Source organism: Periplaneta americana, chromosome 16, assembly GCF_040183065.1.
Source record: "Periplaneta americana isolate PAMFEO1 chromosome 16, P.americana_PAMFEO1_priV1, whole genome shotgun sequence".
In the NCBI taxonomy this organism is placed as follows: domain Eukaryota; kingdom Metazoa; phylum Arthropoda; class Insecta; order Blattodea; family Blattidae; genus Periplaneta; species Periplaneta americana.
This window is the reverse complement of record NC_091132.1, coordinates 59,789,342-59,817,105: the sequence shown is the minus strand read 5'-3', so window position 1 is coordinate 59,817,105 and position 27,764 is coordinate 59,789,342. Positions and strand designations below refer to the sequence as shown.

Below are 27,764 nucleotides of genomic sequence, written 5' to 3'. Positions count from 1 at the left end.
TGTTGTCAGTTGCTTTGTACAGATTTTGTTTTTAAATTTTTTAATTAAAATGACATCATTCTTACGTACTTATCACAAAAGTTGTTACAAATCATACGACTTTAGGAACTTGATTCTTTACAGTTTAATTATGCATCCTAATGTACAGACTTGAAGAATTTACAAGAGTGGCGTGATTTGTAACAATTTTTGTGATAAATGCGTAAAAAATGTAATTTTGTAGTTAAAAATAGAAAACAAAATTGTGTACGAAACAACTATGGAATTAACAACACATTTTTGGTTTCGGAATACTAGCAAATAAAGAAATGATACTCCTGAATAGTTCATTCTTTATCTGTAATATTCCTTTACCCTTAAAACTCAGGAATAATGGTATTTTACAAACAATTTCAAATTAGTGTAACTCTGAAAATATTGAGATTAGACAAATGTTTAAATGACATTTTTTTGCTCAGAATGTCTTCGGAAATAAGCTCCGTAAGGGATGGTATTTTACAAACAATTTCAAATTAATGTAACTGAAAATATTGAGATTAGGACAAATGTTTATATGACATTTTTTGCTCAGAATGTCTTCGGAAATAAGCTCCGTAAGGGATAGTAAATCCTCAGGAATCACACTGTATAATCATAATTTTTTTAGTAGGTTATTTTACGACGCTTTGTCAACAGCTTAGGTTATTTAGCGTCTGAATGAAATGAAGGTGATAATGCTGGTGAAATGAGTCCAGGGTCCAGCACCGAACGTTACCCAGCATTTGCTCATATTGGGTTGAGGGAAAACCCCGGAAAAACCCTCAATCAGGTAACTTGCCCCGACCGGGAATCGAACCCGGGCCACCTGGTTTCGCGGCCAGACGCGCTAACCGTTACTCCACAGGTGTGACGTATAGTCATAATTAGGGCTAGGAAGTTGATAACCTAAAAATCACAGAAAAATGACCAATAAAATTGTCTTAAATTTCCGAAAATATAACATTACTATTTTTAAAAATATGACTTTAATAGTAAATACAAACAAAATAATATTATACTTCCATATGTGGAAAATACATTGTCACCAAACTCAGTCATTAACTGTCGCAAAAATGTTTGCTTTGTTTTATTTTCGGCATTTCTACGTCTTCACTTCTGTGATGCAATATGCTGACTGCGGCCATTGCGGCAGCAGTATGTATTTGTTCTGTTGCGTTGAATGGGGGGAAGCTCGTAACACACGTGATCAGGAGTCAAGGCTAATGCAACCATTAAGCCTTGGTTTTTCTGAACCGACGCATGCGGCGTGCGAGGTGCGAGGCCCGCCTCGCACAAATTCGGACTATCCACTAAAGGTGTGCGACCTATGTATATTAGCACCTCCTAAAATATTGGATACTTTTTTCTTAACACCCAGTATAATGTGCAATAAAATAATTTGCTCATACTCACCCTCCAAAGTCTCATTCATACACTGCCAGAAAGAAACCTGAAACAAGAGATATTGATATTTTAAAACAAGCTCAAATACCGTACACTAAGAAACAGAGTGCAGTTCATAAAAATGGTTATCAGTTATCACTGCTGATACTCAATAACATAATTTTATCAATGGGGGTACAATATTAGTTGAAGAACCTGATTTGAATTATTTAAAAATCAAATGCAATTTCTCGTGAACTAACGTCATATGGACCTTATTTCCTAATCATTTATCAAAGAAATAAAACGAGCCCAGTATACTTCATATGATGTCCACAGAGATCCAATGGTTGACGAGTATCTGCCAAGGGATGAACAGTTGAATAGAAAAAAACCTACTGTACGCATTTAGGGATACACCGAGGTGAAAATTAGTTATTTTTGGTAAAAAAAAAATATCTTTTTTTTTGTTTTTGGCATCAAAAACATTGTTTATGGTCTAAGGAAGTTCTGGGTCAATTTTCATGGCGTTATGCCCCTCCTATTGCCTATTACGGTGGCCATTTTTAAAAGGCTATGCGCTATGGAAAGGTATTTAAAATTTAAAACTAATTTTTCTCGGTTTTTAATTTTTGCACACTTTGCTTTACTAAAAATGCTATTTCTCCTACAAATGTTTAATTAATTAATTAATTAATTAATCAATCAATCAATCTATTTATTTATTATTCAAATAATTTATTTATTTATTTATTTATTTATTTATTTATTTATTTATTTATTTATTTATTTATTTATTTATTTATTTATATCTATAACAGGGCAAAGCCCCAATTACAATAGACAGTACAACGAGCAAATGCTGGGTAACCTTCGGTGTTGGACCCCGGACTCATTTCACCGGCATTATCACCTTCATATCATTTAGACACTAAATAACCTAGATGTTGATACAGCGTCGTAAAATAACCCAATAAAATAAATAAAAATAGATAGTACAGATAATTGTTTAAAACATAGAATTGCAGATAACATGAAAAAAGAGATAAAACAGATACAAATGCAAGATACAAGTGTAAATACAAATTGAAGAGTCCACTGCAAGAATGATGGATCTCATTTGGAATACGTTTTGCAGGGGAAGCAATTGAAAGTTTGAAATGCTTAGCGCTCAAAGCTTAACTGTGATTTTCCGATCATTACTGGGCAATGACTATCAGTGTTAATGCCATATAACTCTGTATATCTTAAGCTATGCATTGACAGTCTTGGTTCATTTTCGATAAGAAAGTGACATCCATCATTCTTGCAGTGGATTCTTCAATTAAAAATGAAAAAAAAAAAAACAGACAAATAAATACTACCTAAATAAAAGACACATATATCGATATAAATTAAAAATACAGAATGAAAATAAATATAGATAAGTAAAGACATCATATCCAAAAATGTAAAATGTAGCTTTAAATGGCAAATTGTAGAGTAACAAATAGATAGCAATATTGTTTAAAATCAACTACGTTCAGTATATTAATAAGAAAATGTTTATATTTCATTTAAGAAATGCTGAAATCTAGATCCCATGTTTCACATATTTCGTTGAAATTTGAACACATTTTTAACACTGGTGAATTTTTATGTGCTGAAGTGTTCGGTTTTTTTTTTTATAATATAACAACTGACGATTTAAATATGTGTGTAACAAAACTTACTATCAGGATTTTCTTTAAGTGACACATTTTTTAAAATATTAATTTGGTTTTGCAACAGCTGCTATTTTTTTTACTGTTTTTAGGATTGACAATACAAAATTTTTTTTTAATTATTTTTGGGTGAAACTAATGAAAAATCTGGATAGTAAGTTTTGTTTGGAAGAGTTTAAATGTTACAAAAATGGAATTTCAGTCAAAAATGTTAAAATTTGTAGGAAAAATAGTGTTTTATTAAGTCATTTAGTTTTACAAAAATGTTAATAACTCACACATTTTTAAACCAAATTTGTTAAAATTTAGTATACACAGTATTTATATACAGCATAACTGTGCAAAATTTGAGACTTCTGGTTTAATTAGTTTAGAACAGCGTTTCTCAAACCTTTTTGAAGTGGGGACCACTTTTTAAAGTCAGAACAGTCCCGCGGACCACCTTAATCTTGTTCACTTCGAAAGCAAATTTATCATTTTCGTATCACATTTTAATACCAGTATACATATATTTTAAAATTGAATTAAGATTCGGTACTTTGGTCCTCTGTTATGAATTCGGGTTGTCCCTGGCTGGGTTACAGGTGCGGCGCCGGATGTGCAGGGAAAAGATGTCGAGAAACACCACGTATATAGTGCTTTAAATCCCTCTTTTGTTGCTAAGAGTAGAGTGGGAAGTCGATAGACGGGTAGGGTAATAAATTTCATAAAATGTCTGTACTGGGAGAAAAACTGAAATTCGATTGCCATGTGTCATTTTAAAACTCTGAGATTTTAAGCTACCAGAGAGAATGAAGAAAAGGGGGATTTGAAGTAGATCGGGAAGGAAATGGAGAGAAAAGGAAGAAGACGAGAGGACATATGAACGAGATGGACGAGAAAATTGACGGAGAGGCTAAAGACGAGGGGGAGACGAGAAGAAGAAGAAGAAGAAGAAGAAGAAGAAGAAGAAGAAGAAGAAGAAGAGAGAAAGAAAAGAGGAGTGACATTTGAAGGAGATGGAGGAAAAAGAGATGAAAGAAAAGAAAAGAGAGGAGAGAGAGAAGAGATGTAAGATTTGAAAAAGACGGAGGAGAAATTTGAGAAGGAGAAGGAGAGAAATAGAGAGAGGAGAAGAGGGAATAAATGAGATCGAGGAGTGAGAGAGAGGAATGCAGGCAAGAGGACGAGTGGGAAAGGGAAACAAGATGAGGAAGGAGGCGAAAATGGAAATGAGAAGACAGAGAAGATGAAAGATCTCGAGTTTCGAATACTGTACTCCAACCAGGAGAAAGTTTCAGGGGAATGAGACGCAGCGGGGTAATGCTATGAATGAATATTGATGTCATAAAGTCACACACGTGGGTACACGCATCTCCATTGGTTAACTCTCAAAGCACAAACGATAACACTGATACACACATATTTATACTACCCTAGTTACAAAATCAGATCACGGTTAATTTCCAGGTCTTTTAACCCCTCCATACAGGAAATAACATATACAGGAGAGCGTATGTTTTTTAAACTGACGTTACAACGGTAATATTATCTACTTCGCTCCAATAGATGACGCAATAGTACGCACATTCCCTTCACGGTTAATCTCCTGGTTGGAGAACAGTATGCAGTCCGCTTCGATGTGTTTTAATCCGCGAATCTACTGTTCTCCTACCAGGAGATTAACCGTGAAGGGAATGTGCTTACTATTGCGTCATCTATTGGAGCGAAGCAGATAGATAATGTTACCGTTATAACGTCAGTTTAAAAAACATGCGCTCTCCTGCATATGTTATTTCCTGTATGGAGCGATTAAAAGACCAGGAGATTTACCGTGATCTAATTTTGTAACTAAGATAGTATAAATATGTGTGTATCAGTGTTATCGTTTGTGCTTTGAGAGTTAGCCAATGGAGATGCGTGTATCTACGTGTGTGACTTTATGACATCAACATTCATTCACAGCATTACCCCACTACGTCCCATTCCCCTGAGACTTTCTTCTGGTTGGAGTACAGTACAGGTATTTAAAAAGGCCTAACCTTCAAATTACAGACACTGCTTACAGCTGTCGAAATGATAACATTGCTATTACCGAACATCTAAAAGAGGCTGTCAGCGGGAACAAGTACTAGAAAGAAAAGAACATGCTCCACATTCGTTTTTCCCACAACAATTCTCACAGCATATGTCGGGAATTGAACCGCGACCTGCTGGTGGGAACCTGTCGGCTATCTGAGCAACGTCTGGGCCCCACACATTGCATACCTGTTCTTCGTCTGTCATCGTGTTTAGATAGGATAAGCGAGAAGCTTGCAGATTTACAAAGCCGTTTATCGTCTCAAGGCACGCACTCGAGCACTTGTCAGCCTCTCTGCACACGATAATGACGCCCGCCCGCTCCACTTGGCGGAGGCCGGGCTCTATCAGTCGTCGGGGGTGCGATACCATCTCCCGGGCACTTGTAGCCTACTTAACGAGCTGTGATATCAACACATCCGAAAACTGCACTCGTTTGCGATCTGGCCGTAATTAAACGAGACCTGGTTCCACCAAGAGTCTTACATAGAGAAAAAGGTCCTCTATGGTACAAAGAAATCCTACAAGGACCTTTTTTATATGCACTCATTATGTTAACATTGAACTTTCATTTTTAACAACTCTGAAGCGTTTGTTTCTTGAATTATTTGCGTGGCAGCTCCATACTTATCTCAGTGTCAGCCCCTCTAATGGCTATTGCTCATACCACAGAAGCATGAACATTACACCCTCCCTGATTATTCTACTGAGGTGTTCTGCAAGCAATCAGCAAGCGCTTCACTCATCCTTAGTCTTAAAGTGAAGCTAAAATAACTTGTGTGATCATCTAACACGGAGATCGTCTCTGTAGTCTTTCACGAATAAATTGGATCCGTTGACCCGTTCCAATATCACCATCGCCATGGAATTATGTACTAACATGAGACAGTCACATTCCTTGATGTATGTGACACGGAATTTATCCCTCGAGCGGGAGCGCCTATGTAAAAAGTACACAGATTTGAATTAATGTCGTTTAACAGTTTTTCTTTGATTTTGATTTTTGCAAGTTTCTATCTATTCCTTCAGTACTACTTCAGCTTACGTAGTGAGAAGTTGTGCTGTTCTGCCTGCAAGTGTAGAGGAGAAAATTGAATTACTACAGCATTGTCACTGCCGTGTAAAAAATAGGGCCTACACAGCGCGCCAGGTTATACAAGCAATATTTATTCGTAACGCATTGCGAGTTATTACAATGTATACAGGGTGAGTCATAAGATGTTTGGAAAACGCGTGAGCATGCTTCTGGATGAAAAATAAGAACAATTCCTCATATGAAAATTTGACGGAAAATGCGTATTTATTGGAGTAATAGTGGTTTTTGTTTTCATAAGTATCTGAACATATTATTGTGTTGTTTTTGTTTTGATTTTGTACCATGTTTGTCTACAAACAACATATTGACAAGCAGTGAGGGAAGTGAGACGGTATGCGACGATATGGAATACCGCCACTGGTTTCTATGGCCAGAAAACATACCGTTAGTGAAAAATGACATACCGTCACTGAAAAAATGTGATCGTAAAAATTTGTTTATACATTTCTTCACAGCAAAGAGTACTAATTGTTTGCTTCGTAAATCTAACCACAGCCTTCTGGAACTGTATTCAGTGTGTATTTAGACACGATTACTTGATAAGCTCAACTCCTGGAATGCTTACAACGGTAGTATTTCAAGTTATAGAAGGCTGTGTGTGGTCTGTAGATTGTGATGGCCATTGTTGCCAATTTAGTGACTGTGTCATTTTTGTTGCACTTGTTATTAATAATTAAGTAAGGCACTTTGAAGCTTTAACATTATTTTAAATGATGTCTCAATTGACATTGTAAAATGATCTAGTAAATAACTGAAGTAACTTGAAATTATTTTGTTAAGAAATTTAATGTGTTGCGTAAGCTTCAAAGATTCGCGTTACTGACTGTACGAAACAATTTATGTATACAACATTTATGTCTATGTTGTAAGGGAGAGGTATGCCTTTTTTTTAAATCGAGGTATGCCAGAGGAAAATCTTGGGGTAGCATACCGCCTCTGGTTTTTTTCCCCACTTTCCTGACTAGTGACAAAACAGTAGTACATTGTTTTTGTTTTGATTGGACGCGATGGTCCAGTGCCTTGGCCACCTAGATCACCCGACCTCATCCCATTAGATTTTTACATTTGGGGTCACTTGAAGGCTGTCGACTATGCAACACCAGTGAATGATGCAGAGGAGCTATTGCAACGTGTTGAAAATGCATGCCAATTGATCCGTGATGACAACATGGTGTTTGAGCGAACTCGCCAGTCGTGTGTAAACGATGGAGGGGGACACATTGAGCACATTTTGTAAAAGTTAAATGACAAGTTTCCAAACACGTACTTGTGACAACAAAAAAAGAACGAAAACAAAGTATGACCATTTCTCCAATAACCATTTTCCATCAGATTTTCACATAAGGAATTGTTCTTAATTTTGATCCAGGAGCACGCTCACACGTTTTACAAACTTATGATTCATCCTGTATATTCCTAGTGTTGACTTCGAAATCTGATACCAATTAATAATATATAGTAGGGCAGCACATCTACGAACAGCAAACTTGACTAGTTATTCAACGAAAATTCAGAGTTCGAGAAAGAGCCTGATAACAAAAATGATGAGGGTGGGAAGAAGGAAAATGAGATCATTATTCAAAGTGACCACGGTTCACAATCTGAACAAGAATATGATGAGCATGATACACGTGATGACTGCGGGAGGTCTTCTACTGCTACCGATTTTTTTATCGGAAAAGAAGGATATTGCAAATGGAGTAAAATTTGTTGCACAGGAACAACTAAAGAAAAAAGAAGAAAACGCAAAAATGTTCCCTGTAGTTAATTCTGCTGCTAGAAATGTTACAAATGAAATTTAGGCTCTCATTAAAATTATTACCATTCAAATGATCGATGAAACTATAAAGTGTATAAATTGATACATTCAGTCTAAGAAAGCTTAGAATATTCCAAAGATAGGGACGCAAAAGAAACAACAAGATGTGAGATAATGACATTACTAGGATTACTCTATCTCATTGGAACCAAGAAAGCAAACCACACAAATGTGACCGAAATTTTGCCAACAGAGGGTTCTGCAATACAAATAACGAGAGGCCATGAGCTACAATATGTTTGTATTTCTTTTATACTGCATCCGTTTTGATAGCAAGATCACGTACGTACAATTTTGGACGAGCTATATTCAGTTTTAAAAATAGGCCTGGCATTGTTGGAACCGCTTTATTGATCGGTTGCGATAGCTGTGGTGTGATGTCTGGTAGAAAACAACTGACAATCGACGCAAACAGTTGAAAGTGAGTAAATGTATTTTTCGCACTAGTGATAATAGTAATATGCGTTACAAGAGCGGTATGTTGACGTTTTCATGTTCGAGGAAAAGTCTGAAAAAGCGAAACGTAGTTGAGCTTTTTTAATTTCCGAGAATTGAAAGAAAACATACCGCTCGTGTATCGTACATTATTTTGTGCGAAGATAGTTTATTACATACCTGAAAGAGGAATGTCTAATTAGTTGCAATGAAATCTCCATCTTGGTTTCTGGTCAATGACGGCAATTTTGGAAAACAAAACTATCTATCTTCAACATTGTTGCTTTAAAATGTTTTCTGTGTTTACTATACTCCAGCAGGCCGTGATATACATCTGTCTTTTTTTCCCCCAGTCTATAAATGCGAACTTAAAACAAATGGCTTCCTTAATGTTAAATGCATCACGAAATGCAGTAACTTTAGTGGAGTTGTAGAGTTTACTTAATTTTTACAAATATTTAAAAACAATAACAGTGCAATTTAGGTGAAATTGCAGTGGTAAGTTTCCAATTTATAATTATTACTATATTGAACGTCTCTAAAAATAATATGTTAAAAGCCTAAAGCAGTATAATCAATATGTCACTTAAGCGGTAAGAAGAGGGAAATTGTTATGTGTGTTCGGTTGGGAATACTGAATGTAGAATTTTAGACTTACCGCGGGATGGTTTTGTGCGGAAACCAAGCAAAAACGCACGATCTCGCACAAAAGTACTTTTCGCACGCTATTGTACAACAGCAGCAGCAATAATAATAATAATAGCAATAATAATAATAATAATAATAATAATAATAATAATAATAATAATTTTAAAATGATTGTTTAGCGTTAAAGATCAACTTTTAGGAATGGCTGTCTAAGAAAACTATCAGCATAGTTTCCTTCGAAAGGGAAGCAAATCTGGGAGGATCGTGTTTTAGAGTTACGTGTTCGTAAACCCTATACATGTAATCAATTCACTAAATATCTTCTTCTATGTTAACTTCTTATTACAATCTAATTAGTTGCTATACTTGACACACCAAAAAAAAAAGCGCTCTAAATATTAGCAAAATAAAGAGAATTAGAATTTTTTTCTCCATAAGAAGAAAGAAGAAGAAAAAAGTTACATTTACATTATTTACTTTATTATTATACACCGGAAATCTACTGCGATGTTAAATTTCTAACTAGAGTTGGGCACACATATCAAATGTCTAGAGTTAACTTGCGTTGAGAACCCTTGAAGTTCGCTGAGGCTTTGTTGGCCCTAAAGTGTCGTGGGAAGGAGCTCGGAATTAAACAGTCGCCTCAAGGAAGACTAAAACGTTGCATCTACTTGCAGTTAATTTCTAAGAAACTATTTACATTTATATTTGTTGTCTTTTCTGTGAACTGTGTCACATTAAAGTTTACTAGTCACAAAATGGCCTTGGCACAAAACGAGTCTACAATTCACTCTCACAAGCAAACATTCTGATGGAGGCAGATAAAATGTTAATTTGTTTTTCTTTCACCATGTTAATAATGTCAAAAAAGAGCTTATACAAATTTTGGCTACTCGACATGAACCAGGTAACTTGCCCCGACTAGGGCCACATGGTTTCGCGGGCAGACGCGCTAACCGTTACTCCACAGGTGTAGACTACCGACTTGTAGTTGAGGGTTACCTTAAAGAACGAGTTTTCTTGGTACACCCAACAATCAACCCTACAGCCCAGATCACATATAGATTGCTCATTCCTATGTTAAAATCGGTTGCACTTTGAAGAGAACCGCCAGGATCGCCATCCCTCCGCCGTAAACGAACACGAGATGGCAGTACAGTCGCTAATGCAATTCAAATGGGAGTTATGACGTGACTCCTTATGTAACAACTAGATGGCAGAATAGTAAACCTGACAAAAGTTGTTATCGTCAAAACCTATAACGCCGAGCACTGTGGATATATAATATGATCTAGGCCATACCTGCACAAACAGCGCTCAACGAGCGCGCGCGCTCCTTCGGAGCGGGAGAGCCCTGTTTACCGCTCGCCGAAACGGAGAATAAGATACGTCAGAATGACATAGACTTGCTATAGATAGAGGAGAGGGAAACGACCACTCAGTTATCTAGTGGAGTGCAGTGTGTAGGCCTATTCTCAGTAACTGTTTCACGTTGCTTACCTACTGCTACAGTACAGTATGGAGGAATCTAAAATACGGAACATAACATTTAACGATTTACAGCTCGAACTTATTGATTTTCAATGTGACCTAAAGGCTAAGATCGTTTGAATAACACTACTAGCCTGGTTGAGTTTTACAAGACTAAACATTAGCAATAATAGCCACGACTACACATGCTGGCTGTGAAAATGATTGCTATGTTTGACTCAACATTTATATTTGTGTGCAACTGTTTTCTATAATCAACTTTAATAAAGGCAGACATCGAACATCTGTAACTGATGTTTCATTACGATCAGTAGGCTACTGTTCCTTTCAGCTGCCAACAGCATAAAACCTCGTTTTGATGTACTAATAAATACAAATATAACAAAATGATATTGTACATTTAAGTAGCTATAGAATTTCTATTATTTCTGTAAATAAATATTTCTTTATTAATTAATAATAGTCCAAGATAGTTTTGCAAACACGGGAATTCATTTCATAAACACTCGTAATAGTACTTCCTTTTGTGTATATTTTGTACGAGATCACCCCTTCTTCCAGTCCATCCTTATACAGAGCGCAGCTAATATCTGCATTCCGCTCATGAGCTGTGAGCCGGCTCGGAGAGCGCAAACCTTGTGCAGGCCTGATCTAGGCCTATAGCAACTGAAATACATTATCTCGTAAAAAAAAACTGGGAATATTTCAAGACACTGGAAAATGCTGAGCATGGTGTCGCAGAAAGAATATTTGTTGAACAAGAGAACGGTACAGATATTTCCATATTTCCAATCTTTTGTAAAATCAAACCTCACTGTCTGTCCAAAGCAGTGATTTTTTTCATCTCAGATATTATAGGTTTGAAGTTTGAAGCAGCTGAATATCACTATATTTGACCATATAGGCCTAGAAAATACAGCAATGTCTATGCACAGACAGATTAAAAACGTTCGGTCAAAAGTTTGGGGGCATAGAACTTGTGAAAAGAAATCTATGAATGCCGATGCCGTACTGCAGAGCTACTACTGCGTGTTCAGTTCAAAGTGTGTCACGGCTCGCTGTATGCCGTCATGTGGCTAGCCGATGAGCCTAGTGAATTCAATCTTCCTACACTTCCGCAGAGGCGTATTACCTATGTGCCAGAGAAGTTGCCTAGCAAGTACGGCGTTCATTCTAAAGAGTACTTACCGATACGTATGGTAACGCCGGTAGTGGCAGGAACGTGAACTGTTTGGAAACTACTGAGGTGAGTTTTTTGTTCCTGTCGGGATATGGGGAGAGGGTTAAGACGATTACTTACGTATTTGTTGACATTAACTTGGACGGTCAACATGGACACGGAGCATTTGATTTGTTTTGTGGAATGTTGCCGTACGCAACCGATGATAACAGATACCTTGCCCGCGCAAAACACAGTTCGAAAGAGGTTATGGTACCACACAGACCGTACAGACCGCCATCTGTTGCTAAGACGTTCAATTATATCATACACGTTCTCAAGTTCAGATTGAACGCCTTGATTAATAGGCAACTTCTCTTACATAAAAGCTGAAACTCGCTTCAAATCGCTGACTCACAACAGTGACGTCATGACACACTTTGAAATGAACACCCAGTATAATGTAAAATGCTATTGATTTCGACCCGAGGTTTGTTGTCATTGCTTCAGCATAGCCTGTTTACACATTTTGTCACAAAGTTCGACTCGTAAATTTTTAATTAATCTAGCGCCACTGATTAACGCCGGCGGACGTGGGTTCAATTGAGAAGTTGTTCAACTTGGGAGTCTTGTATAACGCATTTCCTAAGTTAGACACTACATGAGCTTATGTTTTACTAAAAAATATTTTCTGCAATGGTTATTCAACTCCGACATAGTAATGGGCTCCGCAAAAAAATATGACGAACTGCAGAACAATTCGCAGGAAACAATTGCAACCTATACGCAAATACCATTCTGAAATTTATCTAGAAAACCCCTGAAGGTCTAAGGCGCGCTCACCTTTAGCTAGAAAGTTCGTGGGTTCGAATCCCGCCTCGGGCATGGATGGATGTCCTTTGTTAATGTTCTGGCCTGTGTGTGTCTCTGCTGACCTAAGGCTAGACGAGGTCCATATATGTTGGTGTCTAGTGTGTGTGGATTGTGGTCATAGAATCCCTTACAGGCATTTGTGTGGAGATAAGTACAATAAGCGAGGGAAAATGTAGAAAAAGGGCAATTATCTCGAGGATCAAACTCTGTATTTCTTAGGGCCGATTGTATAAACCATTTAATCTTAGATCAGAGGTTAAATTGATCCTTGTTCTAGCTGAACTTGGAATTTTGTGTTGTATAAAGTCTAATCTGAGATTAATTTGTCTCAAACTAAAGTCAACTTTCTCCGATTAAGTTAGATGATCCAAGTTCAGTTATTTCTTTTCTGTTTGAAATATACGAGTAACAGATTGTGCAAATAAAATATCCATTATTATTATTATTATTATTATTATTATTATTATTACTATTATTATTACTTACTTACTGGCTTTTAAGAAACCCGGAGGTTCATTGCCGCCCTCACATAAGCCCGCCATTAGTCCCTATCCTGAGCAAAATTAATCCATTCTCTATCATCATATCCCACCTCCCTCAAATCCATTTTAATATTATCTTCCCATCTACGTCTCGGCCTCCCTAAAGGTCTTTTTCTCTCTGGCCTCCCAACTAACACTCTAAATGCATTTCTGGATTCGCCCATACGTGATATATGCCCTGCCCATCTCAAACGTCTGGATTTAATGTTCCTAATTATGTCAGGTGAAGAATTATTATTATTATTATTATTATTATTATTATTATTATTATTATTATTATTATTATTATTAACAGATATGGTAGGTACATTTATATAGGCTATATTTTTTTTTTCAATTTCTTGCCTTAATATACAAACAATCTTATATTTTATAAGGCTCTATCGTGTTCAGCAGTATCAAATAACATAACCTATAATAATTATATTATGTTTACAACAACCATTAATTATTAATGGATATGATAGGTACATTCATAAATTTTCAATTAACTGTATTACTAAACGAAAATTGTCGTTTTATAAAGCTTTATTATGTTTAGCAGTACCAAACACCATAACATGATAACAATTTGGAGAACGGTCAACCTTCTTACTGTCCGCCATTATTTACATTGCAAAAAACAAACCAGTGTCTCCAACAGAGTGTACGGAAAGTCGCCAAAAAGTAGTTGTAAAGTCGCTAGATTTCTCATTATCATCAAAGAAAGATTAAATTTTGCCACTATGGGGTGCTAAAAAGGTCACTAAATCCCTATTTAAGCAATATAAAAGTTAAAAGAAATTGTTATTGAAAAAAAGTTAAAGTCACTAGATTGGCAACACTGAACAAACCTGTACAACATGGTCTGCGCATCCCCTATTTCACCTGTTTATGCGATGTTGCCAAATCCTTTTCACGTGAGCTTAGATTGCATTTGAACCAAGGTAATTTGATCGCAGAAAAGTTTTATACAATAGCAGAAGTATCTGAACTCGGTTCACTTATCGATCTTCGATTCAGAGTTCATCTTTAGTCAGGGAGTTTTATACAATTGGGCCTTATAGTACTAAACAGCAAGAACGTAAGAAATTAATTTAATTTATTACAATTTCAAGAATAAATACAAAACCACATTAGTGCAGGAAATAAGGAAGACCAATTAATTACAAATGCTTGCATATAAATTAATATACGAGGAAAGGTAATTTATTCGGCCTTTCCCTTCAAAATTATTTTATGTTCCTTAGAACGGAACGCTGCTGAAAGTCGGGTTGAGATAAGTGGCCAACAGGCTTGGAGCTCACATAAACCCTTCCTTTCAGCTTCAAATTCCATTGCAAGGACGCGCCATTACGTACCTTCAAATTGTTTCCCCTCCTATTTCTCCTTTCATAATTCTCATTCCAAAATAATTTAACATCAGTATAAAACAATTACTTTTATTCGACTCGGCATAAGAAATAGAAACACATTTCTTGTGCACTTTTTCACACTGTATTATAACTAGGGCTAGTAAGTTCATACCCTAAACACCTAATAAATATGCACACAAGTATGCCTTTAAAAACCTTAAAATATGCCAATCTTATGCACTAGTAAAGTTCTATATTTATTGATCTCACAAATTAATAATAATAATAATAATAATAATAATAATAATAATAATAATAATGTATTTATTGATATTTGTTTGCTGGACAACAGCCATAGACCAATTATATTCCAGTATGTTAGTACAATACAAAACAAATAATAGGCTTAAATAGGGGAGAGTTGCCGAATTTGACCGTTGCCTAAATTGGACCGCAGTTGTATTTCCGTATATAGAAGTATTTCTAACATTTCGGGTGACACCACAGCTTGCTGACGCTGCCTAAGGTACTCATCTTGAAGTTCAGTGAGTAGCGAGTAGGATTGTCTTTAACGTGTTTTGGTGTTTTCGCTTACAATTTTTACGCTACGGATCTTAAGCTTCTATATACAGTAGGAGTAAGTAATAACAATTTCTATACTATACGTTACAAGTATTTTTCATTAGCTACTATCTGCGTGTATTAAAACTAGTTTTTAATTTCATGTGTTTGTTTAGTGTTGTCTATCTGCATAAGTGAACAAGTTGCCTAGGTTGGACCTCAGCGTGTTGCCTGGATTGGACTGGTCCAATTTAGGAAACTGTTGTTAGTATTATTTTTCAACATGAATATAAAGCATTATATTATGGTCAACGTTAAGAAAAAGTAATGTATTTGGGGATTCTGTGTCTTTATGTTTCCAAGATATCAAAAAGGGGAACCTACCAGAAATGAAATGATACTTTGAAGATGGCTGTAGCAGCATACAGGAATGGTGACTATGGACTCAACAAGTGTGCTCGCGTATATGGAGTGCCATAGACTACAGCAAAGATATATGCTGATTGCAAAAACGCTTTCCAATGATGTCCTTCGGAAGGCAAGCAACCTTCAATTGAGATACCTATGGAACAAATTATTGCCGACCACATTCTCTTGTTTGAAGAAAGGTTTTATGGGTTGACAATCAAAGATATGCATAAGCTTGGTTTTGATGTCGCAGGAAAATATGATGCTCCTTACACATTTAACAAGGAGAAAAAATGACCGGAAAGAAGTGGTTGTGTGCTTCTATGAAGCGAAACTCAAATTTTCTTTCCGTCACCCAGATGGCCCGAGCTAAGGAGTTCAATAGGGACAGTGTTATCCAGTTTTCCGACCTGCTGAAAAGAAAACTGTCGATGAGAATGGTATCACAGCAAATACTGTGTTCAACGTTGACGAATCTGGATTTACAACGGTGCAAAAGAGGCAACAGAAAGTTATAGCTCAGAAAGAGAAACACCAAGTTGGAGCCGTAAGTGGTGAAAGAGGTGTAAACACCACAGTAGTCTGTGTTGTCAATGCGGCGGGGTTCTTTATACTGCCTCTGGTAACTTTGAAACGCAAGATGAAATCATGTCACCTTTTTATTTTTTATGTCTACGTTTCCTTAATCACAGGAGTTTCATAGCCAAACAGGGACTTTCCAATTCTATGTAACATTTTTGCATTTTTTTTTTTTTACTTTTCTATGAGTCTTCCTCTAATTTTGAAATAGGCTATGTAACCGAGACAAGCAACTAATATAAACCTAATTCAGTGCAAAGAGAAATATTCTGAGTGTAACAATCAGCTTGAATGGAATACTGCTTCTGCAATTCATTTATCTTGTTTTTTTTTTAATTTTTTATCAAAGTTCAGAGAATTGTGTAACTTCTTTCACCAAATGTTATTATCTGATACATCTTTAACGTAAAATTTGGTGAAATAAAGATATTTATAATAAATACCCTTCTTCTACTTATTTTTTTAGTATTACTAATGTATTTTTGCGAGGTCCAAATTGGGACACTATGAGTCCAAATTAGGCAACCGGTTTCCCAATTTGGACCATTTCCATGATTTTGGTTTTACCTTTTTATATTTATTAGGAATTGTGTAATTTAAAATATAGCACTATAGGATGAAAGTACATAGAATGTAGAATGTACTATAACATATTTTGATTTAATTTAATCATTATTTTAGACATGGGATTAAAAAACAAAAAACTGGTCCAATTTAGGCAACCTTCCCCTATATTAAGATATAACAATAGGTAATAAACATTAAGATGATTAATGTGAATTAAAACATAACCTATAATATCAACTGATATATAGTTGAATTAATGAAGAAACATATGAACATAGATGTCAAAATTTACAGATTATATAATACAAATCAATTAGTCATTACTATACATTAAATGGATCAAAATTATAACCATGCATATTGGCATTTTTTACTGTATACTACGAGTTCTACAGACCTGAGAAAGGATTTAGAATTACTAAAATAGAAAATTTTGTGAACTCTAAAATTCTTTTGTTGGAATACGAAAGTTGACGACGACCACGACGATGATCATAATAATAATAATAATAATAATAATAATAATAATAATAATAATAATAATAATAATACTTGGGTTTTTAAGGAACCCCGGAGGTTCATTGCCGCCCTCACATAAGCCCGCCATCGATCCCTATCCTGAGCAAGATTAATCCAGTCCCTACCATCATATCCCACCTCCATCAAATACATTTTAACATTATCCTCCCATCTACGTCTCGGCCTCCCCAAAAGTCTTATTCCCTCCGGCCTTCCAACTTACACTCTATATGCAGAGTGTATATGAGAGTCAAAATTTCACAACCATACAGAACAACCGGTAATATAATTGTTTTGACAGCAGAGTAGATGACAAAAGCTACTCAACTGAATAATAACACGCATTTCCCATATTTATTCTGCGTTTAATTTCCTCCCGAGTGTCATTTATATTTGTTACTGTTACTCCAAGATATCTGAATTTCTCCACCTCTTCGAAGGATAAATCTCTAATTTTTATAGTTCCATTTAGTACAATATTCTGGTCACGAGACATAATCATATACTTTGTCTTAATAATAATAATAATAATAATAATAATAATAATAATAATAATAATAAACGTCAAACTGGATGAGATTAAACTTACATTAAATTTATTGTTTAGAGTGACACACTGCTGGGCAGTGAGATTCGCTAGGTGTGCCGCGAAACTTTCAACACTTTTCTGGTAAAAATAATTATAGTAATTTCACTCAAAGCAGTTTTCAGAAATAGAACATGATGCTTTTATTTAAAAAAAAAAATCCAAACTATGCATTTTTATGAACATAAAATCAGTTTTGATGTTTTAAACGTGAAAATGTCACAATAATATAAAAAGCAAATGTATGCAACATAAAATTGGGTTAGATAAGTTTAAATGTTGACGATTCGTGAAGATAATTAATCGGCAATTAATTGCAGCCAATGGAAAAATATATCCAAATGCTTGAACTTATGATGGTAAATGCTATAGAAAGAAATGTTTGCTGTAGTGTGCCTCATCATTTTCAAACAACAGAGTCTCTACAAAGTAATACAATGTCAGAGTTGGAATTGATGTATATTCAATATATTACGAGTAATTCTGTACAACGCACTACTGTCATAACGGCAAACATTCACGATGCTTTTCCCTCATTAATGCACCATGAAATACGTGTCTTGCTTGAAAGAAATAACATTTGGAATGCTTTTTTTTCGGCGTAAATTACTGTACGTACACTGCAGCGTATAGATGAGATTTTTTTCATCTTCCTGTGTATGATAAACATTTCACAGCAAGACGGTTTTTATGTATGAAACATTTCAGCTTCTCTTCCCTAGCGAGATGCTGACCGCAACTTATAAACACACACCAACAACCATCTTGATTTGAAACGCTACCTTATGTGGAATTTCAAGAGTCAAACATCTGCTTGAAGGTCCTGATATGTATTCTTTATTGCATTAAACAAAATACATAACATTTCAGTGACAGGATTTCATAACATTCCAGTTCTTAAGGCCTATATTACACTATCAAATTTCTGTGTCACAGAATATGATAACATTTTTGATCAAATATATGTGATCAAATGTAAGATTTTAACTATATAACAATAGTTTGTTCTTGTAACTGTAAAATATGCAGTAATGGTTACTGCATTAATACTAAAGAAGAAATCAAAGAAAAATGTATTTCGTCAGCTTAGAGTGTCAACCTGTTAACTAACAAGAAGGAAATTTTACAGGGGAAACAAAAAACTGAGTATAAATTAACTCTGAAACTTTATGACCAAATCCTAAGTACCAAGTGGTGAAGTTTCAGAGTTAATTTATACTGAGTTTTTTTGTTTCCCCTGTAAAATTTCCTTTTTGTTAGTCTGTTAGCAGGTTTACATTCTAAGCCGACGATTTGGGTTAGAGATTGGGATAGGGAGAAAAGATACAAAAGGAATCCGTCAAACTCTACTGAGAGAACTTCAGTATGAAGATGTGAAAACCTATATATACTAAGTATTTAATATTGGATAATGAAACATTTCATGTGACTCATAATGTGATATTAAAAGTTTTGTGCTTTTTACAGACCACATGTATTTAATGTCCGCCATTTTCTTTCTTCCCAGTCTCAAATTTTATCAAAGGTATGATGATGACCATAACTTTTATCACAGAACTATGTCACAGCTAGATGTGACGAAAGATGCTATATTACACTGTAAAAGATTTTATCACATATATTTTATCAAAGATGCTATATTACACTGTAAAAGATTTTATCGCATATATTTGATCAAAGATGCTATATTACACTGTAAAAGTTTTTATCACATATATTTTATCAAAGATGCTATATTACACTGCAAAAGATTTCATCACATATATTTAAAAAAAAAATGCTATATTACACTGTAAATGATTTTATCGCATATATTTTATCAAAGATGCTATATTACACTGTAAAAGATTTTATCGCATATATTTTATCAAAGATGCTATATTACACTGTAAAAGAGTTTATCGCATATATTTTATCAACGATGCTATATTACACTGTAAAATATTTTATCACATATATTTTATAAAAGCTGCTGTATTACACTGTAAAAAATTTTATCGCACATATTTTATCAAAGATGCTATATTACACTGTTAAAGATTTTATCACATATATTTTATCAAAGATGCTATATTACACCATAAAAGATTTTATCGCATACATTTTATCAAAGATACTATATTACACTGTAAAATATTTTATCACATATATTTTATCAAAGATGCTATATTACACTGTAAAAGATTTTATCACATATATTTTAACAAACTTCTGTGACACAGAAATTTGATAGTGTAATATAGGCCTACATATCAGAATATTGATTTGTCACCACCTGCTGGCTTGGAGAATCGCAGTAAATGGCTCTAGTCGTTTGAGAAGAACAACTGCTCATGTTAAGTATAACAATCCGTTGCCTTCTCTTCTTCTGTATTCTTCTTCCTGACATGTATTAGGCGTTCGTAGTCTTATGGTCTCAATTCACCTTTTATTAGGTCGTCTCAACGACTGTTTCTACTAAGTTTCCTAAGTATGACATGGAGTTCCATTGTCTCCAGTTGGAGCTCGGCCAACTATACGGAGTAGAACGTTTCTGCACATGTGGTGGTGTGGTGTTATTTGACCCAGTCTGCTTTACTTTCTTTGCTGTGCACATATGAGTTACTTGGTGAAATAATACATTTTATCAACAGTAATCTCACTAAAGGTTTTGATTTATATAGAGAAAATCAAAACTCGAGTGGGATTTAATTGACTATTACTCGATTAGAAGAAAGTTCATCACTACAGTGCCTCAGAGCACATAGAGTTCACTAATTATAACAAAAAAAATGTTTAAAATAGGGTACACATATTCATTTTAGTAAGTTTATATTTAGACCCCATTTTCTACATTTTCAAATGAAAACTCCCAGGCCTGGCCGAGACCAGGTCTGACTACTCTGCCATCGCAGAGGTTAAAGAAATTAAAAAAAAACTATATTAATAAACACTGTTAACAAATATTAAATTTAATACCTGTCGAATCAACTATGACTATTAATCCCGGCGTGAACTAAACATAACATGCGAACTATCTGTTATCGCGCTTTCAATTTCTTACAACTTTTCGAAAACGACATCAAGGACTTCTTTCTATCCCTCATCACAGAACGTCTTTATACTCATCCTCCTATACTGTAGAAATACCTCGCCTCTGGAATTCGTTACCTAATGACGTCAGGGACTGTTGGACTTTATCACAATTCAAAATTAAATTGGAAAATGTTGCCTTAGTTAATGTTTTTTAGGTATTGCTAAAAGCATTGATTTATGTTTTTTTTTTATTTTTCTTTTTTTAATCTGGATTAAAATTGCAAGTTTCTTGTTTATGTTAGTTAATTAGTTAGGATACAATTAATTATGATACTTAATCACTCATTTAAAGTTTGTGTGACTGCAACCTGTGTCTATTTTTGTGTGACTTTACTTTGTTTATAGTGTTTTTTCTCTCTCTCCTTATTTCTTGTATAGCTTTACTTTGTAAGTGTATTTTTTTCTGTTTATTTCTATTATTGTATTTGTATTCCTGGTGTTGTGGAAGAGAAGACCTGATGGCCTTAAATACACCAGAATAAATAAATAAATAAATAGCTATTCATAAGTACTGTTTATTTCCTGTTAATTTCGCTATTTCGGTATAAACAAAATGTTTCGTTAATTCCAGTTTGTATTGTACTAGATCCACGGAATGACAAATTATCGCAAGAACTGAGACTTTCACTACCCATGCTGTGAAGTAATTATGTCGTAGTGAATGTTTTACGACATTTTAAAATGTTAAATATTACTTAAAAGTGCTAATGACTCACGCTGTGAGTTAAACAAGAGAATGATGATGTATTGCTCTGGCTATAAATGAACAATTAACCGTGCTTCGTGCAGACAGCTATAATGACACATCTGCTGAAAAGGACTTCGCAGCTACGGAACAGACTGACCAATCTTCCTGGAGCTCTGTAAGGTCAAGCTATTCCTGTCGCGAAGATGCCATGTCGGCCTACACAGACCCAGCTACACTGCATATATGCAATTTATATCCTCACATTAAACGAGTTCTTATGAAAGACACGACGGCTTAAGAATTATAATGTAAATTGCTAGTCCTGGAAGATACAAGCAACAGATAATAACAATGTTGCGAAGTCCCTTTGGTTATTTCAGCAATACAAGCAAAGGACTATGAATTAACGACTGGACATGTTCTACAGTCATGTAGCGACATGCAGTTCATCTTCGTACTTAATATTCCATGAAATTAAGTGTCAATACGTCAAGAGATACGCGAGAGTTAATACTGTGAATTTTATTTAGTAACAACAATGTAATTTATTCGTCACAACAATAATTCCTTTCTACAATTCACCTTAAACGCTCTCGTCAACAATTGGATCTTCACTCACACAGTATTCGTTATAGCACTCCACCGACGACAATGACAATTGACTTGGACTATTACGCACAACAATGAACTGTTAATCTTAACTAATATTTACAAAGCACTATTTACAAATCAGAACTACCAGTTCTCAGTTCACAGTTCTTCTATCTCAGTCACTCGAGTTCACGGTATCTCGAACCACAGACCTTCAGAGACAGTTCACTGTACTCGAACTCGGGTCCCTCCAACTGCGGTCCACTGCACTCGAACTCAGGTCCCTCCAACTGCGGGCCACTGCACTCGAACTCAGGCCTTCGGATGCTGACGCAGATGCGGACGCACACTCGAGTCGAACTCCGGCTGGCTTGCTTGCTCTGGCTTTCTCACTGACTGAATAACTGAAAACTCTGAAACTCTGTCTAGTTCGCTGGCGCCTGCTCTTTTATAGCAAAATCATAGTTGCGAGAACCTTCTACAGGTGTGTAGAGAATTATCTCGATATCTCTACATCAACAGACTTCTGGAATAGTCGAGAAGGTCGTTCCACATTCACTGCGTTAAGTAGCAGCTGCGCGCGCAAACTCGTCGCGTGACGTAATACACCCTCTCTCTTCTCTCCACCGCGCGACGTCACTCAATGTTCCGTGGAGCCTGTGCGATCTGCTTTCATGCGGGACGCTGGTCGTGAGTTCGATTCTCACGTCGCTGTCACAATACCAAGTTCGTAGCTGGATCATTTGCTAAATCTATATACAAACGGACAATTGAGAACGTAAGAATTAAAGTACAATTTAGTGCATATTCTGCATTTATTAATATAGTGCAATGTATCTGCCATAGTAATCAGCCATTGTAGACTCACCTTGTTTTACAGCATTCTATACAAAGTCAATGAATCTTTTATGACACGGCTAAATGTCAGGTGTGTTACAGAACAAAACAATGGATCTTTTATAGAAATAGAACTCCTTTATTTTTTGTATCAGACATTATTTAAACCAAATACCTTACTATAATCACAGTCTACTATACACAGTCACGAAGATTGAGTTTTGAGGGTGCTAGAAACAATAGACTGTGACGGTACTATTTTGCATTGCCTGTAATGAGGCGATATTAGCGATCCTAGTGGTGAGCAACTACCTAATGTTTGCATATTTACTACGTATTGAGCTTCGCGACTGTATATACTAGACTGTGCTATAATAATACCAGACAGCTGTATACTAGCAGCATTGACGTGAGTGCGAAATATCGCGGACCTGACATCTAGCGGAGCGGCGTGGAATTACGTTCACAAATACAAATATTAACATAGTGGGATTCGCACTATTGTTTAAAACGTGAGTTACTATAAAACACTTAGGAAATGTTGAATAATATTTAATGTAAAATTGTTATCTTATATCAAAGCTGTATATTATGAGAAACATTGCATACTTCACATTACTTTCCGTAATTATTTGTTACATATTTTTTCTTTGGTTTAGTGAGACAAAATCGACATTAAGAATGAATTTACAATAATGCAAAGATAAAATTGATAATATTCTGATGCTTGCAATAATAATTAGTAAAGGCATGTGGACAACAATAAAACTTAATTTGATAAAACCTTAAAATTTCTAATACATGTTAACTTCTATCCATTTATTAGGTCTAAATAAAAAAGCTAATTTGTATTTTTCTATCAACACAAAGACGAAGGAATTAGGCCTACTAAAGAATGTTGTTGACTCACATTTTATGATCCCTCGGAAATCGAAAGTACGATTTGGAGCAATTTGTAATGCTGTAATTTTGTAGCAACTATAAAGAGCACATATACACCCTGACATTTTAACACAGCATTAATTAATAAAACTATTAACTAGCCCAGCAACAATATACATTGCAGTTGGTTACAGCTTGTTTCGAGAGTATCGCCACACCGGCCGCCTAGGTAGCAGCACCAGCGTCGTTCGCGCTCAGAACTGCTAGCTGTCCGGTATTATTATAGTAAGGTATTTGTTTAAGCAGTGCATGGGTCCTAGAATAGTAACAAAACTAACTTCAGATCAACAAAGAACAAATAATTTAAATATCTTAATATCAGATAATATAAAGCTAATATATTCTTCAGTAACTAACAGAAAAACATTCTTTCAATAATAATTATCTTAGTAGATTGCCCTTAAGGCGAAGATATTGGAGCTTTAGTTTCTTTAATGATAGATAATAATCAATTGAAAAAAAATTTAGGCACTGTTTTGAATGATGTAACAGACATGACATGGAATAACAGATCTAACAGGTAACAGACATGACAAAGCAAACATAAGCATGTACTAATGTAACAATTTTTTGCTTAAAAATCTTCAAAATAGCAACTTAACTACTGCACATGTGTACTATTAGGTCCTCTTGATCTTGACTTTATATGTTGTTATTTGTGGAAAACACAACACAAACAGATCTGACAGAGTAAATATGCACGCTTACACTAAAACACAAAGCAAGAGAATGACATACAAACTCGCCAAATCAAAATGGGTGAGCAGAGAAGTACAATCAAGATAGCTCTTTGTGCATCATCCTGGCTTGTGCTGACGTCTGTAGGATTTCTTTTTTAACTGTGTATCCATAGTAACAGAATGGTGTAACAGACCTGACTGATTCACTGGACTAGAGTGAATACTAGCGGTGAATGGAAGGAGGCTATCAAAATGACTGCCAACGTAAGTGCTGTAGGTCTCAGGACAACCACTGCAGGCGATGCCTCAGTGAGATAGAAACTCTTGGACATGTCTTGGGAGCCAGCCTTTATGGTGAAACATTGCGTATACATAGGCACCATGCAATTAGAACTAAATTGGCCGATGCTCTTAGAAAACTAAAATACACCGTCTATGAAGAAGTCCACTGCCAACAATGGCAGTAACAGACGCATTGACATAATCACCATTAGCGAATCCTTGTCTCAGGGTATGGTCATCGACCCCACCATCAGGTTTGAAATATATAAAGGACAACCTGAAGACGTACACGAGGAAAAACGAGCAATCTACGTTCCAACCATCCCGTATTATAAAGATAAATACCAACTTCACTATATCAGTGTCAAGGGATTGATGTTTGGAGCAAGAGGAACGATACCTAACTTCTCTTCTCAATTCTGTAAGACCCTAGGGTTGCACAAATCTTTTCTAACAGAACTGGCTCTCCTCATAATTAGAGAATCAGTCAAACTCTTACGGAACCACCTATATGGATTGTAATTCAGTGTACTGAAAAAAACTAATGCGATATTATCATTTTTCTTCTTGCTAGCTTATTCTGTTACCTGCCATTGTTTGTTTGTTTACTTGTTTGTCATTTTTCTCACTCTATTATATTGCATCATCTATTTGTTCTTTTTTGTTTTGTATGCTTTGCAGCCTCTAATTTGAGGAAGCTCTGGTAAATAAATAAATATGCAATCATATTTGAGGAAATATAAAGTAAGACATAAATGAAGAAGTTTTGATAATATCAAATGTTTCTTTAATTTTTTTCTCAATTACATTATTAAACAAACCTTTATCTGGACATAATCATACTGCATTTTAAATACTTAACTAGTATGGACACGGCAGTTTATCTGTTATTATGAGAATTTTATTTTATTCTCGCGAAATATTTCACACGAAGGAAATAATTCTTGCGATGTTTACTACATTAGTATCGAAACTACTCACTATTAGGAATTTATAACTCTATCGTTATAAATGCAATAATGGGAAGGGTATGAATTGTTGGACGTCATTCGTTATACAAATTCTGCAAATGAGCCAGCTACAAAACTCTGCATCGCGATCCCGATGAACTAAGATCAAGGCTTTCTCAACTCTGTATTGCACAGACTGTTTTATTTATTTATTTTTTTTATTGGGTTATTTTACGACGCTGTATCAACATCTAGGTTATTTAGCGTCTGAATGATATGAAGGTGATAATGCCTGATAATGCCAGTGAAATGAGTCCGGGGTCCAGCACCGAAAGTTACCCAGCATTTGCTCGTATTGGGTTGAGGGAAAACCCCGGAAAAAACCTCAACCAGGTAACTTGCCCCGACCGGGATTCGAACCCGGGCCACCTGGTTTCGCGGCCAGACGCGCTGACCGTTACTCCACAGGTGTGGACACTGTTTTATTGTGAAGATTTCGAGAAGCGGGAAGTTATGAGAAGGGACACAAAAAATGACATCTCATTAAATTTCATACTCTATTACATAAAACCCATGCATTTGTTATATGACCAAGGTATACCGTTACTGCGAGCAGATCAGCTATCAACTAGAATATGAGAATCGATACGTGATCTCAGTCCGGAAGGGGTAACCAGAGGTTTGTGCAAGTTTTCCGATAATCTCCTGTCTCCACTCTCACTCGTTCCTGACATGCTTTTAATTAAAATCCACTGCAAGTATTCATTTCACAATTTCAATTTAAACGTTGTATCTTAAATGCGCCTCTATCTTCCCTTCACAAAGCGCGAGAATTCTTGCGGCGATGTCAAATTGTATTCCCTGATACGTTCGGACGTAGCAGACTGAAGTTACTTTACAACGTTTCTGACAACACCGGTAGACAGTCAATGTGAGATGTACCTGTACTTTTCTAATAACATTGCTTATAGTGAGGTATTAATTCAACAGAAACATTAGGCCAGTCTCAAAGTAAACTACCTTTGCTGACCAGGAATGGGTGCTTGCACTTAGCTTTGTTTTGGCCCATTATGTTTCCTATATCCAGGGTTAATTTAAATTCAACCGACAAACTTCCAAGCGTTGTAGAGGGGATCCATTTAAACAATTAGAGACACAAATCCAATGGTCAGAAACCAATTGTTCACAAGATACAGAGTGTTATTTTTATTTGAGAACTAATTTAAGTTTAATCACCTTATTTTTAATTTTATTTGTAATGAAATAATAATAATAATTTTAACGAACCATAATTAGATAAAAAATCAAATTAATATTTTAGAACTGAACTGCACAAGAAAGCAAAAAAATAACACACAAGGAAAACAAATTACTGAAGAAGGATGGGTGGAGCGGAGAAAAATTCTCTCCGGCACCGGGACTCGAACCCGGGTTTTCAGCTCTACGTGCTGACGCTTTATCCACTAAGCCACACCGGATTCCAGTTCCGATGCCGGATTGAATCCTCTCAGTTTAAGTTCCATCTCTTTAGTGGCTAACCCTCATGCAATGTGTCACAGATGTGTGATAGTGGCACAATGTCCAACACATTATATGCAGAGGTGCACTCATTACGAATGACTAAGTGGCCGGGATCCGACGGAATGAGCGGCGTCTTAAATCACTAAGTGATTATTACACATGTCATAATATTACTGTGATGTACCGAAGTACATTGGCCACTGTGAAGTAGATGCTGACAGATGGGTCATTCTACCTCAGGCCTGACAGCCAGGTCCCATAATCAGACGAGTACCTCATAAGTCCCAAGATTCGGAGCCCCAAATCATAATTCCAATCTATTTTTAACTACTACAGATAATTGATAAAATTAGGGAAAGGTGATGATTTTTTGTTTTTACTTGGTTATTTAACGGCGCTGTATCAACTACGAGGTTATT

General features: G+C 35.6%; 1 protein-coding gene across 1 annotated transcript in view; it reads right to left on the bottom strand.

Annotated features, from left to right (window-relative positions):
• Positions 1-27,764, bottom strand: part of Reck (Reversion-inducing-cysteine-rich protein with kazal motifs) — a 675,928-nt gene that overhangs the window by 67,183 nt on the left and 580,981 nt on the right. The window contains exon 4 of the mRNA XM_069849335.1: positions 1,432-1,468. Coding sequence (XP_069705436.1) covers positions 1,432-1,468 — 37 coding nt within the window. The remainder of the gene's footprint in view (positions 1-1,431; positions 1,469-27,764) is intronic.